Source organism: Vombatus ursinus, unplaced genomic scaffold (assembly GCF_900497805.2).
Source record: "Vombatus ursinus unplaced genomic scaffold, bare-nosed wombat genome assembly UNPS02014791.1, whole genome shotgun sequence".
In the NCBI taxonomy this organism is placed as follows: Eukaryota; Metazoa; Chordata; class Mammalia; order Diprotodontia; family Vombatidae; genus Vombatus; species Vombatus ursinus.
In genome coordinates, this window is record NW_020954569.1 from 2341292 (window position 1) to 2360357 (window position 19066).

Sequence of the window (19066 nt, forward strand, 5' to 3'; positions counted from 1 at the left end):
AGTCTATTCTATATCCCACTGGGTAATTGATCTTTCTGATGCACAGCTCTGAACACCAAATCAGTACCTTCAGTGATTTCCCATTACACACTAAGTAAAATCCAAACTCCTTGTCCTGACATTCACGTACCTCCCTAATATGACCTCAGCTGACCTTTCAGGCCTTGGTTCCTACATTCAGTTTCCACAGTTTTTTCCCCTTTGAAATCCCCCTTTGAAATCCCCCTTTGATATCCTTGCAAATCCAAAAACCCTATCTGAAGGATGCTCAGACATTGTATAGTCACTTATTCAACAGATATTTATAAGGCATACCTATTGTATTTAAGGCACCATCCTAGTTTTGGGGGGGAGGGAAATAAGCATTTTAAGGAAGCCATTGAGAAACTTTAAAAGCTACCAAGAGGATTGTGAAGAAAGTTGAAACCTTTCTATGTGAAGCTTGGCTGAAGGAAGAAAATTATTGGAGGGTGGGGCCAGCATGATAGCAATCTTTTGATTTTGAAATGTTAGCAAATAGAGAAAGTAGTAGGTTTTTTTTCTCGTTGACTCAAGAATACACAAATAGAAATTGCTGAGAGGATCAGTTTAAGGAAAATCTTCCCCAACAATTAGAGCCATTGAGAAGTGAAATGGGCTACCTCATGGGCTAGTAAAGCCTCTGTCATAGGAGGTTCTCAGGCAAAAGTTACTGACAGTTTATGGATACTATAGAGTAGATTTATGTTTCAGGAAGAATTTGGACTAGATAACCTCTGAGATCTTTTTCAACAAAATGACTTGAACCTCTTCTTCCTGGTGTTACTCTTCTACTCCAAACTCATCTGATAATCTCTACCTCAATATATAAAGTTATTAGATGCTGCACCCTTTAACAAGTGTATTGTGTTTTTTGTAGGTTACTTTCTGATTCCAAACAGCTTGAGATTTTAGGAAAAGCAAGATCCTACCTGAAACAGAAGAAGTATCAGGATGTGGTAAGTGTATATATACTCCTCTGTTTTTGAAAGTCCTGTATATGTGGCCATTACTACTCCTGGAGAGCAGAGCAGGGAACTCATTTGAACCCTAGAAAGAGAGAAGTATGTTCCATGAACCACCATATTCCTTTCTCACATGGGAGCAAACAAATATTACATCTGTGTGTAGTTCCTTCTTTATATCCCAACTATGTTGTACTATAAGATTTTTATGGATTAGCACTGGAACCTGATTCTCTAGTGTAACATCATTTCTATAGGACAATACATGAGTTAAAAAAGAAAAAGAAGAACCAACTTAGTAAAATCCTTTTGGAAGGCAACCAAGACTGCTTGGGACTGTCTGTTCAATGTCACAGGTCAAAGACAGATTCATGGCAGAGCCATGTTTCATTTCTCCTATTTTCTTGGATTTTTCTTTTCCTTAAGATTCTTGAGCTTCAAAAGTAGGAAACAATCCCATTTCCCTCTCAAAACTAGACACCTACTTTGTATTTCTGAATATTTTTTTAAAATGAGATATTTTGTTTTGTAGTTTTTAAAAATTTATTAATATTTTGTAAGACAAAATAATCTTTACACTTTCGTCAAAAGAGACTAAAGTTATCTATGTATCATCATTCTATATATTTTGGGATGGAAATGAGAGTGCCTTCATTGTTTTTCTGTACCTTCCAGAAATGGCTCTGTTTTCAAGTTAGCAAATGTTAATTTCAGAATATTATAAAAGTTAATGCTACTCTATGTCACCCCCATTAACTGTGGGTTTACCTTGCGGCTCTATCCTTGGCCCACTTCTTTGGTTCAGTTATCATCTCTATGCAGATTTCTTTCCTGAGTTCTAGTTCTACATCACCATTTATTACCTTCATTATCTTATTACCTTCCTCCCAAAATTCACCAGTCTTTGAACTTCCTCATTACTGTTGATGACATCATCACTTACGTAAGCTTGCAACCTCACTGTCATACTCAATCCCTCACTCTCATTTACCTCCCATATACATTAAGTTACCAAATCTTGCCATGTCTATTTCATAACATCTCTTGTATTCATTCCCAACTCTCTACTCACACAACCACCAACCTAGTTCAGGCCCTCATCACCTCTCACCTGGGCAATTGCAATAGCTCCTAATTGCTCTCCCCACCTCATATCTCTTCCCTGTCCAGTCCATCCTCCACATAGCTCTCAGAGTGATCTTCCAAATGCTCAGCTTGGACCATGTCATTGCTTATTCATTAATCTCCAGTGGTTCCTTATTACCTCTAGGACCAAATTTAAAGCTTTTTACATTCTGGCCTATTTCTGTCTTTCTGGGCTTCTTACAGACTATTGCCCTCCACACACGCTACGACTTAACCCTACCGGCTACCTGCTGCTCCTCACACACGGTGCTCCCTTTTTTGTCTCCATGCCTTTGTACTGCCTGTCCTCAGTGTTTAGAATGATCGCCCTTTCACTCCCACTCTTAGAATCTCTAGTTTATGCCAAGATTCAGCTCTAGTGACACATTCTGCAGGAGACTTCCTGGTCCTCAGCTGCTCCCAGCCTTGACCTTTAAGGCAACCTTTTTTCCATCCTCTGTATAAACATATGCACATTATTTATATTATATTATAAGCATAAACATATGTTTCCGCTGTCAGAATGTAGGAGGAGGGAGCAAGGACTTTTTTTCTGCTTTTTTATATCCCTAGGCACAGTACTTGGTTCACAGGAAGCACTTCATAAATGCTTGTTGATTGCTGGATTATTAATGTTCATTCCCTTCAGATTGCAGAATCACTTAGATCCTTGATGATGTAAGCATTTGACACAGCTTTATTTGCTGCTCATGGTGTGATCCCCTGAGGAAATAGATCAGCATGCCCTTCAAGGCTTGCTCAACTTTGTCCATCTTTACAGTGACATATCACTTTAAAGACTTACCTGGACAAAGATCTTCTCATCTCTTCTTCCTTTCTATTCTCCCCACCCTTTGTCTCAACCTTAAAGTCCAACACATTTGCAAAAGTAGTCCTAATCTTATCCCAGTTACTAAATCCCATTGGGATAAAAGGTCCACATCTGATCCCCAATACTCCCTCACATTTAATGCTTTCATTCAATTTCAGTGATCTTATACTTTGCCCTCTTCTTTCTCCAAATCAATTTCCCTTTTCCCTCCAACAATAGCTATAATTCTTTTGGCTATACTTATCCCTTCTTTCTTTCCTTTCTTCTCCACTCCACAATAATCCCAGATAACCAGTAAAAAATCCTTAGACTATTGTTACATCTTAAGCCAAACAAGAGTAGGAAGGGAAGGAAAGTCAAGTCATCACAGCTTTCCTTAATCCACCAGGTGAATGATCAGCCTTTATTTCTCAGACTGTGGTTCTTTCCTGGACAGTAGGGAAAGAACCTTCCAGCCAATTTAAGCCCTTGATCTTCATATCATTCCCACATCTAATTGGTAGTATAATAGGTTAAGGTATCAGTGAAATGAAGAGTAGTAGTCTTTAGGTAAGCTGTAGGCTCTTTCAGTATTCTATCATGGGGCTCTCTGTGATGCCCTAGCACTCAGAACTCTAGGAACCTCTCTTACAATTAACACAAACCTCAGGATGAGATGTTCTTCCTGACATGCATCCTAACCACAAGGAAGGAAGGAGTGACACTAGCATACAATTCCCAACTCACTTGTCCTTGTTTCGTAAAATAAAAGCCCAATTGGGGAATGAGTCAAAGACAGCTTCTCTCAGCTGGGTATGTTGATTTCTTCACTAGTTTCAATCTGTATGCCCCAGTACTTGAGCTTTTATTAATGAGACTGGCTAAAAGGAGTAAAACATCTAGCTTTCCCATGGAATGTAGAGGTTCCCTTTTCAGCTACAACACATATACTAAGTTCCCCTTTTTCCCCTTCTCCAATGCCCCATCAGTCCCTTACACACTATAAGCCCCTATCCCTAGCACTTACACACAATCACAGAGACATCATCCCTTTTCGGCTTAAGAAAGAGCACATATCCCAATCTATGCTATATCATTCATTCTTATTTCAAATATTTTAATTGGGGCAGCTAGGTGGCACTCCATAGCCCTGGAGTCAAGAGGACCTGAGTTCAAATTTTGCTTTGGACACCTACTGGCTGTGTGACTCTGGTCAAGGCACTTAACCCCAATTGCCTCCCCCCCCCCAGAAAAAAAAGAGGAAATCAAATATTTTAATGGTACATAAGGGAATCAAACAGGTGTGGTCCTGTACTACTTTTGCCCAGTTCTCTATTCAAAGGCTCTGTTCTGGTTCAAAATGTATTCTCCTAATGACCGACTATATTGTTCCACTCTGTTAGTACTTTGGTGTCCTTGGCAACTCACTTCAAGAGACATATTTTTGGACAGGTTCAATGTAGAGATTTGTTTTGCCTGTCTGCATTTTGTAACACGGCATTTTTGTCATTTTTTTTTCTTTTGGGGGGAGAGGGTGAAAGGAGGAGGGAAAAAAAAATAAATGCTTGTTCATTTGGAAAAATGAATTACCGTCTTCCATTCATTCCTCAATATTTTGGGAAAGAAACTTGTTGCCTGTACTTTCCACCTCAATGGACCACTTCTAGTATCTCCAAATATTATTTTAATACACTTAAAATGAAATCCAGTCCCTTGTTTAACTGGATGATTCTCCAGAAACACCCATCAATGGAAGAATTCACCATGAATCATAGAGTAATAATTCTATCTTCTTCCCCTATCTGGGTCATCTTAATCTACCATGCACAAAAATTCACTAGTACCAGTGAGAATAGCATTGTTCACTTGGGACTAGACCTAAGGCTACCCCTTCTCACACTTGCCCAACGATCTTAAAAAATCTTGGAATTTAAGACCATTTCTGGCAAACTCCAAATAGCAAAATATCAGTCCTCATAGACCCTCAGTAAGCTGGTCACCAAAATAGTTCATAGGCTGTACAAAACATTTCTTCAGCTTGGGAATGGCCAGACCATTTAAACCCATGTAATCATCTAAAGGATGGTTTTAAGAAATGTCTAGTTGGCCATCAGCCTCTGTCTAATATTGATCTATTCCTTACTTCCTTAGGTCTAAGGTATTGTTCTTTAGGCATAGATAGAATCCCTCCATTGCAAACTAATCTGCCTTTCACCTATCACCATGCCAATTATCCCTAATCTTTGTGTGGTCATGATAAATGACTCCCATATGTTATCTTGGCATTCTTCTCAGCCTATTCCCATTATATTTACCAATTTGCCATGTCTAACACTGCTCCCTTTAGTGCCTTCATTTCCCAGAATGTTATTTTATGAGTGGTTTATCCAGACCCCTTTCCATCTAAAAAATTCTTATGTTCTCAACTTGGTACCTGAAAAATATCTTATCCACACAATTTATCTGAAATTCCACCTCCCATATGAATCCCAAATGGGTCCCAGTACTATATGTTGGTCAATGAATCTACCAGTAGGCAAGGGTTGCTTAATTGTCTTGTCTCCCAAGTCCAGAAGTAGCCCAAAGATCCCCAATTAATTCCCTCAGTAAGTACCATTGCATATTGGATTTAAGTGTCCAAATTATTCACATGGAATACCCACTCCATGCTTGTGTTCGACAGTGGTAGCTGCATTGAGAAGCATACCATAGAGCAGGATTTCTTAAACTTTTTCCACTCACAACCCCTTCAGTGCTTCTTAAACTGTGGGTCACAACCCATAGATTTAAGAAACACTACAGTAGAGAATGACATTAAATTCATTAAATACCACCAGTGCATAAATGGGAAATCTTTTACTTCTCTTTAAAGGGCAATGTAGGGGCAGCTAGGTGGGCGCAGTAGATAGAACACCAGCTCTGGAGTCAGGAAGACCTGAGTTCAAATCTAGCCTCAGACACTTGATCACTTGATACTTACTAGCTGTGTGACTCTGGGCAAGTCACTTAACCCCAGCTGCCTCACAAAAAAAAAAGGGGGGGGTGCAATGGAGAGGTTCCTGGTTGGTACAAGCAAGGTGAAATGTATTACAAACGAGGAATTACATATTACATAGGAGAAATGGGTTGAAGTATGCTGTCAGAGAAATGTATGACTGGAAGAAAAAAAGACGGGCTGGTCATATAGGGAGAGTGAGGGATAATCAGTAGACAGCCCATGTGCTGCAGTGGTGCCCCTTCAGTGTCAGAAGAATGGAAGGAAAGCCCTTAGCACATTGGATGGACATCCCAGGGGAAATTTGTGGAGAATGATTTGGACAAGATTTGGACAAGAATGGAAAGATATAGGTAAGTTGTGTTTGCTGTTGTTGGCAAATCTATGTACATCTAGTCTCGGATCCAATGAAGTATTAGAATATAAATTATATTTGTTTTAATTCTATCCATGTCACATGCTATTTGTTTTTCTTTTTCCCTAGATTTCTCTTTGCAAGAAGCTGATTCACCTTGCACTGGAAGGCTTGTCATATTACCACACTTACAACAGATTCTTTTTGGGCATCAGTGTTGTTATAGGTTTTATTGGATGGATATCTTTTGCTACTATAATGATTATCAAGTCTCATTCTAGTCTGACAAGAAGTGTTGTTAAAGGTGGAAAGGTAGGTTAGAAGCCTGTAAAAGCATTAGTGTCATATAAGGAGGACTGAAATTCAATCAAATCAATGGATGTTTATTTTCTATTTCCTGTGCCCAAGTCACTGCAGTAGGTGCTAATTTCATCTTCATCCTCTACTCTGAAATTTATCCATAGCACTACTTCCCAGTCTAGAAATTTGAATTGATAATTGTTCTACAACATGAGGGTGTTGGTAAAGAATAACATTTATAAAACAATTTTAGCTCAAATGTCTTACCTGCCGAGTAATATACTACCACATCCTACACACTGCTGCCTGAATAATCTTTTTTTAATGTTCTGTTGATGCTTTTCCTTTTTTATACCACTGATACTTCCCAGTGATTCCACTCTCCTCTCACAAAAAAAAAAACTCTCCCTTTTAATAAATAAGTACAGTCAAGCAGAACTAATGAACACATTGGCTATATGTAAAATTGTATGCCTCATTCCATACCTATTGTCTGCCACTTCTCTGCCGAGAAGCTGGAGATGTTTCCCTGTCATGTCTCTGAAGTCACAATTAGTCACTGCATCGATCAGTGTTCTAAAGTCTTTCATTGTTATTTTCCATTACATTACTGTGGTCACTGTGTAAACTGTTCTCTTCTACTTGAATAATCTTCTAAAAATAGAATTCTAATCTTGTCATTCTTCTGACTTAAAAACCTGCACTGACTCCCAACAACCAAGCAAATTCAGTCTGACCTTCTTAGTCTGTAATTCAGAACCTGTCACAAACTGGCCTCGACTGATTCTTTTTAACCTAACCTCAAACAGTTCTACTACAGATTCCTTACGTGTCTTCTAAAATGAACTACCTGCTTTTTATGAACATACTTTGCTGCCTCCATACCTTTTCTCTATCTGTTTGGAATGCCTTCACAATTTTTGCCCATCTGTATCCTATCTACTCTTCAAGGCCCATCTCAAATGTCACCCCCTCCATGAAGCCTTTCCTAATCCCTAGAAATGAATGAGATCTCTCTTTTGGTTATTTTTCTATACTGATGTATACAGTACTTATGTACTCACTAGAATTATATATATTCATGTACTTGCTTTATCCTTTCAATGAGTTGGTGAGGCCCTCAAGAACAGGGTTACGTCTTACTCATCCTTGTATTCCCTCTTGGTCCGAACCCAATGACTTTAGTGTAGAGGATGTTCCAAAAAGACTTGCTGAGCTAAATTAAGATATGCTAAGTATTCCTAAATAAAGTGTTTAGACAAGCCTAAGAAACTATCTCCAGTTCTACAGGTGTTAAAATTAGAAGTGAAGGCTGAAGCTATATTGGTGACTGGGCCAGCAGATGACAAGTAAAGTTCAAAGTACATAAAGGCAAAAACAGTTATCCTAATTAAACCAAAACAAATGCTTGGATTGTACTGTGAGAAGAACCCAGTTGATTAGAAAATCTTTCAAACCTAGCTATTTTGGAAGAATAATTGAAAATTCTTTTATAAAAATCCCATATGTCACAAGCAAAAACTAAGAAATTCCCTTCCAATAACAGGAAAACAGAACATAAAACTAGAAAAATTACCACTGGAATTTATGTGTAGGCTATTGACACTATTGTGTGGTTGGCAGAACATAACAGTTTTGAGAAGCTGTTTATAAAGTTATATACAACAACATGGATAGAAGTTAAGGGCTTTAGGATATTTTTACTAAGAAAAGGAAATTGCCATTATATTTTAAAACTAATCATTATATTTTAATAAGATCAAATCTGATAAATGTACTACTATATTTTTCAGGAATATAAAAGGGATTATTAAAAAGATCATTTTACCAAATATTGAAGACTCAATAAACTTAAGGGATACGTTCTTTAACTTAAGAGTCTGGAATTTGTGACATTGTTTCTCAAGGAAAATGAATTCAAAAGACTGGCTTAAAATCAACTTTTGGGCCACCACCTGTTTTCTTGGATTTCCTATAAATAAATTCCATGAAGTGAAAGTTTTAGTTTATTCCTCAAATTACAGTTTTTTAGATTTCGCATTTCTTGCAGTAATGCTCCATTAGTGTTATTTTACCTCCAGCTTCTAAAATTCTCTTAAGAGCAGAGTATTGTGATCTCAGCTTATAACAGCTTAAAAATGTGTTTGCTTTCCAGAAACCCCACCATCTCCTGCCATGCAGTTTTGTAGTTATTGGAGTTCTAATAGCATTCTTCCTGCTGATTCAAGCCTGTCCCTGGACCTATTACATATATTGTTTGTTACCAGTGCCAATATGGTATGCAGTTCTCAAAGAGTAAGTAACGTATGATGCTATCTTTTTTCCCCTCTCATCTGCAGTGTAGTTTGGAGTTTAGAGTTTTTACGCTTCTATCGCAGAGTCTTCCCAAAACATCTACCCTCACCCAATCCCCATACCCTATTTTCATCACAGAAATAGATATTTTTAAATGATTTCAGATGATTCCCTCTTTGTTTTACATTACTCTATTGACTTCTTTTTTCATAGGGTCTCTTTTAGACAAAAGTTTCCCTATTTCTAACTATTTTAGAATAGAAGTTAAATCTTAGAAACATAGAATGTCCTTCATTTTTCACATAATTTGTATCCTATTTCCCAAATCCTGTTCTATCTTCATGTTAAACCAAGACTTTTAAAAGTTATGCCTCTTTTGTTCCAATGACTGTTACAAAAACCTAAGCAAATGAAATTACTATATTGAACCTATGCAAGTCATATACCTATTGGCCTTTAAATAAATGTTATTTACTCTTGGTATTCTGGTACACAGAATACCAGATCATACTAAAATACATTTATTCTGCCCTCAGGCACTGATACCAGCTGGTTTGCATGATTTTTGGCATACGAACAAGCTTCTGAGAACCTCTAGTATTTTTCAGAATCTTGGTCTCTTTCTGGGTGCTATGAGTCTAGAATCATGCCTCATTGATTCCTGAAGTATAATAAAAATGAGAATGATGATGATGATGATAATTATGATGATTACAATAGCAACTAGCATTTATGTAGTGCTTTGAAGTTTACAAATTACTATACAAATATTTTATCTTGATAACAACCATGTGAAATAGGTGTTATTATTATCTTCATTTTAAAAATGAAGAAACTGAGACTGAACTAGGTTAAGTGTCTCACCCACAGTCACATGGCTAGTAAGTTTCTGAAGCAGAATTTCAACTCAGGTCTTCTTGACTCCCAATCCAACAGTTTGTCCAGTAGCTGGAGGAGTACTAGCTACCTTCAAAAATCAGAATTGGCCTAGACCCTAGAGCATCTTTCTAGATGATGAGAACAGTGATGTAGGTTTATGGACTAATGCCATAATCTGAAAAATCAGATTGGGTATATCTGACAGGTACCATGTGTTCCCTTGATACAAATGTTTTTATTCTGATGTTTATCTTCTCTCACTGAAACATAGCTTTGGAAGGATATGGCCTATTCAAATGGAACAGGATAGGCAAATAGTCTGGAATGGTGGAGTATAGCATGATATACTGAAAAGTCTTACTCATGTTAGGGAATCCAAGAACCAGAGGGCACGAAAAGAGACTTGGAGAAGGAAATCAAAGGAGACATAAGCAAAAGCAATATTTGTCATTGTACTATGCTATTGACTAATTGTACCGAAAGAAGACCTAGATAAAGGAGTTTGGGAAGCAAAACCCAAGCCTAGCACAGAGGCATGTTATAGTAGTGATGGGAGATGTCAGGTTTTCCAGGCATCTGTCAGAATATTCTCTCTGCCAAAAACAAAGCAGTTGATACTTTTCTGACTTGCTTTAATGATAATTCCATCTTTCAAAACGTGTACAAATTAACTGAGAAGATATTCTATTCCAGATCTGCATCTCTCCCAAAAGGAGGAACTGGTTACTGGTGAAAATGATGGGAATTTTAAGGAAAAATGCCCATTCCATCTTAAAAGTTACAGTTAGAGGTGGAAAGGTATAGTCTAATGTGTACACTAGACTTTCAGAGAGCAAATTTCAAAGGTTTCTGAAAAAGTTTAGGTAAATTTGATGGCCTAAAGTTCTATAGGTGAAATCAGTGCCTACTCCTGTTGTTGGTAGTATCCTCAAATTGTCATCATTTGATTGTACCTGTTAAATTATGATCAATATTCTGCTATGTAGCTTTTGGATACAGATAAGATGTGAAATAAAACACAGTGAACACAGATGCATTGCACAAAACAACAAATGACAAAGTTCTCTGAAATCATCTTACAACTCTAGTTGTACCAATATGATAAAATGATTTTGATTCTCTAGTGAAGAGCTAAACTCAAGTATTACTTTTACACTGAACTAAATACTGATTTCATAAACTGGACAAAGATTTTGCAAAAATATCATGTGAATTTAAACTAGAGTATATTTCCAATAAAATCTATAGCTTTAGCCAATTTTGGGGGAGTGGGAGGTCCCTTTTTGTGCATTTATTAAGTATGGTCATTACAATAGGTCATCATGACACAGTTTTTAAAAAGCTCTTTCTGAATAAAGACAAACTGCTAACGTGCCATATGGGAATGAGCAGCCAGCATCAGTCCATCAAAGAAAATTGGGACTGTCCTCATCACAATGCACATTCATTTGAGAATGACAAGCAACTCATTTTGCAAACCATTTAGAAGAGTTTTTATTGGGGGGGTACACCTTTTATTTTTCAGTAGAGTGTAAACTCCTTGAGGGCAGTATTCCCAGCACTTAACAATTTGGCCTACACATAGCTTTAAGCACTTGCTAGGGACACTTTAGAACAGATTCTTCATCAGGTGGTCTAGTTACTCTGTGGATTTCATTGAACTCAGATTCATGAATCTCAGCTTTGCTATGTGTCCCACCCATTGAACATGGGCAAGTCGTCATCTCTCCAGGTCTCTATTTCTTTAGCTGTAAAATGAAGCAGGCGATTTCTGTGTCACTTCCACCTCTAAATGTGTGATCCTAACCTTCCCCCCAAAGTCCCCTCTTGTTTTTGTTATGCACGTCTATTTACTTCATTTAAATTATTCGTCTCATATTTCTATGCAATTTCTTCCCAGGGGAAAAAAGCTCCTGGCTTCCCAGGCTGCTATGTGAGACCAAATTGACACTTCTCTCATGGAGTATTAGTGTTAACAAATTTGAATGTGTCAAAAATATTTTGCTTGATTCATTTTTGTTGTTAAAAAATTAAGGCAAAAAAAAGTATTGTAAAGAACCTTGGACTTGCGATTAGAACACCTGGGTTTGAGTCATGACTATTCTCCCCCCTTTCTACATTAACTTTGACAAGTTGCCTCTCCTCTCTTTACTTTGGTTTCTTTTCCTATAAAATGTCTACACAATCTCCAAGGTCCCTTCTAATTCTAACTCTATGCGATTCTAAAAAAGTCTAATTATGAATTCAGGCTAGTGCATCATATGTAGTCCATCAATAACAACTTCTCCCTTTTATTTTTTAATATTTAGATTAATAAAATAGATGTATTTTTTAAATCAGCAAAAAAAAAATAGAAATCTCACAAGTAAAATCCATTATCTAATCTTCTGTAAAGTTATGTTGCAGATTTTATAGGAAAAAACCCCCAAAATTTAACATTCCATAGAGAGTCAAGCATGGTTAAATTTTCAATGTAAGCATTTATACCTCAGAAATTGGCAAACGCTACAAATCAGAACTTGACTTATTGGTTCATTGATTGTCTAGACTTAAGAAAGTGATGGAGGAAATGTTGATAATGCAGATTAAATTTAAAAGTGTGTCATGGGTGCATTTTTCAGAGAAGTAGTTATTAAACATTTACCATCACACCCCCCCAATAAAAACTCTTCTAAATGGTTTGCAAAATGAGTTGCTTGTCATTCTCAAATGAATGTGCATTGTGATGAGGACAGTCCCAATTTTCTTTGATGGACTGATGCTGGCTGCTCATTCCCATATGGCACGTTAGCAGTTTGTCTTTATTCAGAGAGCGCTTTTTCAAAACTGTGTCATGATGACCTATTGTAATGACCATACTTAATAAATGCACAAAAAGGGACCTCCCACTCCCCCAAAATTGGCTAAAGCTATAGATTTTATTGGAAATATACTCTAGTTTAAATTCACATGATATTTTTGCAAAATCTTTGTCCAGTTTATGAAATCAGTATTTAGTTCAGTGTAAAAGTAATACTTGAGTTTAGCTCTTCACTAGAGAATCAAAATCATTTTATCATATTGGTACAACTAGAGTTGTAAGATGATTTCAGAGAACTTTGTCATTTGTTGTTTTGTGCAATGCATCTGTGTTCACTGTGTTTTATTTCACATCTTATCTGTATCCAAAAGCTACATAGCAGTGTTGAAAGTGAAGTCAAATTTGTATTGCAAAACCATGAAGCATATTCTTCAAAAGCAATCAAAGCTAATGTTTTGACAAAAAGTTTTAGGTTAGTCCATTTCATGAAAGATTCAATTACAAAAAAAAAGATTCAATTAAAAATTCCTACATTGTGAACTTAACCGATTTTATGGTTTTGAACACAGAGTTATTCTCTTTTATACTTCTGTCCTTCTGAATGATCCATGATTTCTTTGGGCACTCCAACAGGTGTGCCCTTTCCTGATGTAACCTCTCTACGTGTTAGCAGATGGTTATTCATGAGTTGTAATACTAAAATATTTCATAGCTACTGGCCAGATTTCTCGTGATGAGCCTTTCCAAACTCAGTTGATCTGATTCCTGGACAACAGATTGTCAGATCATACAAGAAGCCTTGATTTCAGTTTTGTTGGACCTGCCAGAGCTTATGCTTATTGGTATATCCTTTAAGAGCTTCAGCTTACCTTTTCTACTCATGACCTATTCAATATATAACCTGATTTTTTTAAAAAGAACTTAAACATCTGACATAACCTTTTACAACAGATTCCAGGTTATTCAAGACCTGATCACATCATTATTGACCTTTTCTGGAAAACATTCAGTTGTGTTTTTACTAGTTTTCACTCTGGGGATCGAAATATTAGTAAGTAAATACCATATTGCTATATTTTCCAATTTTCAGAGATTCATTATGAATATTAAATGATCTGTTTGCCCATCTATTTTGTAAAATGTTTTATTAGGTTCTCAGCTTTTTCTACCGCTACATGCTTACTGCTGGTCTTATTGCATTTGCGTGCTGGCCATTTTTCACACAACTCTGGATTCGAGCAAAGGTATAGTATAAACCTGTATTGATTTTGACATTTGTTAAATGAGTAATTATTTTGTCTTTCCACTTTCCTAAACTGAATGTGATGTCTGTTTTTCTGGAAAAGATGAATATTTTCTTCATATTAACTAAAAAACCTAATCCTTATTAACCTAGTTTCTTTTATTGACTTTTCTGGATGTTATAGTGCCTATCACCAAAGGACTGAGGCTACAGTCAAGATATCTATTAATTCCCCTAGTCTTTCATGTGAAAATGAACAAACTAGGTGATGACTGAAGCAATTTGAAAATATATCTGACTTGTCATTCTTTGAATTACTTATTTAAAATTCCTTTAACCTCAAATGGTTGGATGATGTAACAACTGAGAAGTCGCCTAAGACAAGTAATATAGTAAAATGGAAAATACACTATGTTGGGAGTTAGGAAACTTAGATTCTATTATTGACTGTCTACTTAATCTTTAATATCTCAGTTTTTCCTCATCAGTACTTGTCTTAAACTACCTCGAAGAGATGTTATGAGGATAAATGAAACCGTTATCAGCAGTTTTAATAGTTACTGTGGACATGCGACAAATATGAAAAAGATACATTTTCAGTTCAAGAAGTTATAATTTTAAACATTAAGCGTGACTGTCTCCTCTGGCCATGTAGGACATGCAGACTAGCCCATGCTCATGGCTCCCAGCTTCACTTGGCTATTTCTTGTGCTGGAGGCTGTTGTTGTTGTTGTTGTTTGTCCTCTGTTCTCAAAGAGGACCATGACATCAGGCAAGTGATGCCATGATATGGAAGTGAATTGGATTTAAGTGCAAAGTCACCAGCCTCACTTTCTCCTCTGGAGCCATCTGGGTCCAGTGGCAGGATATAGATCCGGACAACTGGAGATGGCCCTGGATGCAGTGGGAGACCTTGGCCTTTTTAAGCTAAGGTCTTTTCCAGGTCTCAGTTTGACTGAGGCAATACCCATTCAGTGATTAAAGCTAGGTAAGAAATGAGGCCAAAAAAAAAAATGGCCTCTTTTACCTACTCAGAAAAAAAAAAAACAATCGGGGAGGGAGAAAGACCCTCGGGGTTTCAGGCCAAAATAGAAACAATAGCAATTGTGCTGGAGGCAGAGTGAGAATACAGATATGTTCTAATAACCCCATATGACCTGATCCTTCCTGACCTTTTTATCTTGTGGCCTAGCCAGCTGTTTTCAAGGACATCATCTTGTATTTTCCTCATAGCATACAAAATTTGTTTATTTTTGTTAGACCAGTTATTTAAAAATAGATGTATTCAAGATGATTTGCATAAATAACATTAAAGTTTGGAATTCTTCTCTTTTGTCCTGAAAATGTAGTTCTGCAGTATAACAAGGATGGAAGTAATGCTGCTATTTAGTCCTTTCTACACTATGCTTATCTAAAGACAACTAAAGAATTTGTTGTTTTTTTCTTTGTTTCAGATAACATCGCTAGGTTGGACTCTTTTCTCTTTACTTCTAGCAGTGTTTCCACTATTGCCTGTTTTAGGACGTGAGCCAAATATCACTCTAGTGTAAGAGCAGTATTTCTTTTAAAATATAATTCTCTTCCTTTTTAAACATTCTGAGCTGAGTTCTGCTTTTTGGGTCTTGCATTAAAAGTTACCTGGAATTGAAAATTATAGAATCATATAGAATCTTTAGAAATCATTGCTTTTCAGTTTTGAATTTTGGATGCTTCATTGACTCTTTCTGCATTTTCACTGGCCAAATTGCTCTACTTAGTTCCTGAGTGAAAAGCTACTTCTTGTTGAGATGATATGTACTAGATGTACTAAGCTGAGGCTGGTATCTGCCGATTATAATTTAGTCCATTCCTCTGACTTCAAGTGGTTTAAAAACCGTATTTAAGCTATTTCAGTTGAAAATTTCTATTCTTTTTATTTTTCTTTAAAGACTTCTATACAATGAATCTCAGCAAACTCCTTTGACAGCCTTTCTACATTTTAATAACCTTCACTGTAAAGAAATAGTTTCCGACCTTAATTTCTTATGCTACTGTTAAATAGATTTCCTTTTTTTCTAACATAAGTGGCTTTGGAAAATGGGTTTCCATGTCCAGACATTGACATAGAAAACTATTTTAAAGTATTACAACCTTACTTTAAAACTGTTATCTAATGAACTTCTTCATTTGGGGCCAGGGCAGGAGGGGAACTGAATTCAGTAATCCCTATTTCCTTTTACATTTCCTCATCCAACCATGTAGTCATCCTCATTACTTTTTTCTTTTTCTTAAAGTTGTATACAAATGATGAATTTGTACATGTGTCTGATCCCTAAGTGATTCCTTGTCTTTTTCAGTTTAAGGAATCTTTGCAAAACAGTTGTAAAAATATAGTACGTGACATTTTTATGGTGTTATGTATATTCACAATTGTAATAACCTCAACAGAAGTGAGCAGAATTATTATTCTTGTTGTAGGTGGGTTAGGAAACAGGAAATGTCTCACATTAGAAAATCCAGTAGTACAACAAAAGGTACAACTAAATTTTTTAATCTTAAAACAATGGTGTTTGACTTGTCAGACCATCAACTAGTTATAGCAAATGTCAGAATCAATATCAAATTAGAAGAAAGGATGAAGATGAGAAGATATCTTTGCATATACTTGCAACATTGTCAACTTGGCCTATTCAAATAAACCATTTTTTTAAAAAAGGAAATGGAAAAAAGGCAAAACCTTTGACCTTAATTATCCCTCTTTCCTACAGAAATTTAAGTGATATAAAGCAGTTGGAAAACTGAGTAGGGAAAAAAAGCCCAGAAACTACCTTCACCAACATAAATTTAATCTGTTTGAGAGAAAAATGTGGCAGCCAAGGGCAAAACCAGTTTAGAATACCAGCTTACTTGTAAAACACCACATTGGAGGATGGCAGAACTTTACTAATAATATTGCCTCATAAAACAGCAAGATCAGTAGAGGCAAAAGCAAATTTGCAAAAGCTTGCCATGAGGGCTAACTGAGGTATATGATCTCAAGAGTATTTCTGGGTAATGACCTGGTCTCAGAATTGAATAAGAGGAGTAATAAAGCCCAGATTGCATTTGGGAAATTGCATATCACTTTTAACATTATCTCTCCGTGATGCTTTTTGTTTGCAAATATTGGAATACTATAGCGTCTGAGGAATCAAAATTGTGGATGACAGGTTGTGGGGCAGAAGAGAGATAAATGGTGGTTGGCACAAGTATGCTGCTGTGTGTTTCTGAAGATAACCTGTGTCCAGGAAGTGTCAAAAGGAGATCATCCAGGAAATGTAAGACTGGAAAAGGAGGTAGACAAGTCAGGTAGCAGGAGGATAGCAGGTAACAGATTGACAGCTGAGTACTCCCCCAGAATACACAAGATGTCAAAAGATCTCAAGGAAGGCCTGTAGCATCCTCAGGAGACCTGCTGTGGAGGTTCTATGGGAGAACATGTATTAACGTCACATAGGATGAGAAGGGGTGGATTGGTTGTAATGATGTTGAGAGCATTCAATTCATATCAATGAGGTCAGAAATCCATTTAAGTATTAAAATATCTAAACCACGTTACTTTGGGGTGTTAAAAACATTTGTTAAAATGTTAAAAAAATTTGTATCCATTAATTTTGAAAAATGTGAAAATTTGAGACAGAAATGAAGGTGCATATTAATTATCTGACCATTTCTCTACCTTGTCCCATTTTCTAGCTTTTAACAATTTTTATTTTCACTCAGATCCCTTTCTTGCCTCTTTCTGGTGTTTCATTCTCACTGTCACATTTTTTGAATTCCTTCTGCTTTCCTCATATCAGTTCCCTCCCTCCCTGCCAATCCTGCTTAAATAGTACGAAAATACTTTTGCAGGATATAACATACTAAAGTGAGAAGAAATTCTATCTATAGGCTAAAGAGATCTCTCCTTCCTATTTATTGTAATATTGTCAGAAGTCGGAGGTTTAAACAGAAATTATGACTAGCACATAAAAAATCCATTTTGACAAAAGGATTTTAATATTTATTTAAAACTTTACTGTCTCTGTACTTTGAGAGTTCTTAGGTGATGTGCCTTTTTCTTTGTTTTCAAGTATCTCTATGAGCCAGTTCTTCATTTGTAAGTATTAAGATGTTAACTCCTATTTCATGATCAGTTTTCACACACTTCTTCCAAACTTCTTAGCCACTGTCTGTTCTTTGTAAGACCACAAAAGCAAATTAATGTGAAAAGTATTTAGGGTGGGGCAGCTAGGTGGTGCAATGGATAGAGCATGGGCCCTGGAGTCAGGAGGACCTGAGTTCAAATGCTGCCTCGGACCCCTACTAGCTGTGTGGCCCTGGGCAATTCACTTAACCCCAATTGCCTAAAAATGAAAAAAAAAAAAAAAAAAGGAAACAAAAACGAAAATGAACAGTCAAAAGATGGGGTGTCTAATTCAAGGAACAGCAAGGAGGCGAGTGTCACTGGATTGTGGAATATGTTGTAGTGGGGGTGGGGGATGGAGAAGTAAGATTTAAGAAGATTGGAAAGGTAAGATGGAGCAGGGGGGTATAAAGGTCTTTATAAAGGATTTTATGCTTGATCCTGGAGGTCTTACCACTCTGCTGTTGAGCCTCCCCTAACCACTTATATTTACTAAATTGCGTAAATAATAATTGCTGACTTTTATATAACATTTACTATGTGCCAGCAATTATGCTAAGTGCTTTACAATTATAATCTCATTTGATCCTCACAACAACCGTGAGAGGTAGGTGCTATTAGGATCCCATTTTACAGATTCTTCCTAACTCCAGGCCCAGCACTCTATCCATAATAAACACACACACATGCATTCGCAGGCTAGAGTATAAGCTCCTTGGAGCAGAAATTATCTTATCTTTTTCTTTGTCTCCTTAGAGCCCAGTATAGTGATTTGTGCATAACAGGTAGAAAGAGGACTCCCAGGGGCCTGTGTGCCTATGTGACCCTTGGGCAAATCATTTGACTACGCTGGGCCTCGGTTTTTTCATCTTGGAAATGTAGTCAGACCAGATGACCTATGGTTAGTTTCATCTCTAAATCTGTATTTTAATGATCCTATTTAATAAATGTTTCAATGGAGAAACTTTTCCCTCCATCAGATCAGACAGAGATCTAAAACTAGAAGTGACCTCAGAAGTCACATAGTCCAACTTCCTCATTTTATAAGTGAAGAAAGAGGCTCCCTGAGGTGAGGTGACGTGCTTGATGTAATGGAGGTGGTACACAGAAGAATTGGATTCCAAAGTCCAGTATTC

At 36.7% G+C, this 19066-nt stretch overlaps 1 protein-coding gene across 6 annotated transcripts in view; it reads left to right on the forward strand.

Moving 5' to 3' along the window:
- Positions 1-19066, forward strand: part of PIGN (phosphatidylinositol glycan anchor biosynthesis class N) — a 225864-nt gene that overhangs the window by 135708 nt on the left and 71090 nt on the right. For all 6 annotated transcript variants that reach the window (XM_027868736.1, XM_027868738.1, XM_027868740.1 and 3 more), the window contains 6 exons: positions 899-977; positions 6399-6581; positions 8725-8864; positions 13495-13594; positions 13695-13787; positions 15241-15332. In XM_027868736.1, the coding sequence (XP_027724537.1) occupies positions 899-977; positions 6399-6581; positions 8725-8864; positions 13495-13594; positions 13695-13787; positions 15241-15332 (687 nt within the window). The remainder of the gene's footprint in view (positions 1-898; positions 978-6398; positions 6582-8724; positions 8865-13494; positions 13595-13694; positions 13788-15240; positions 15333-19066) is intronic.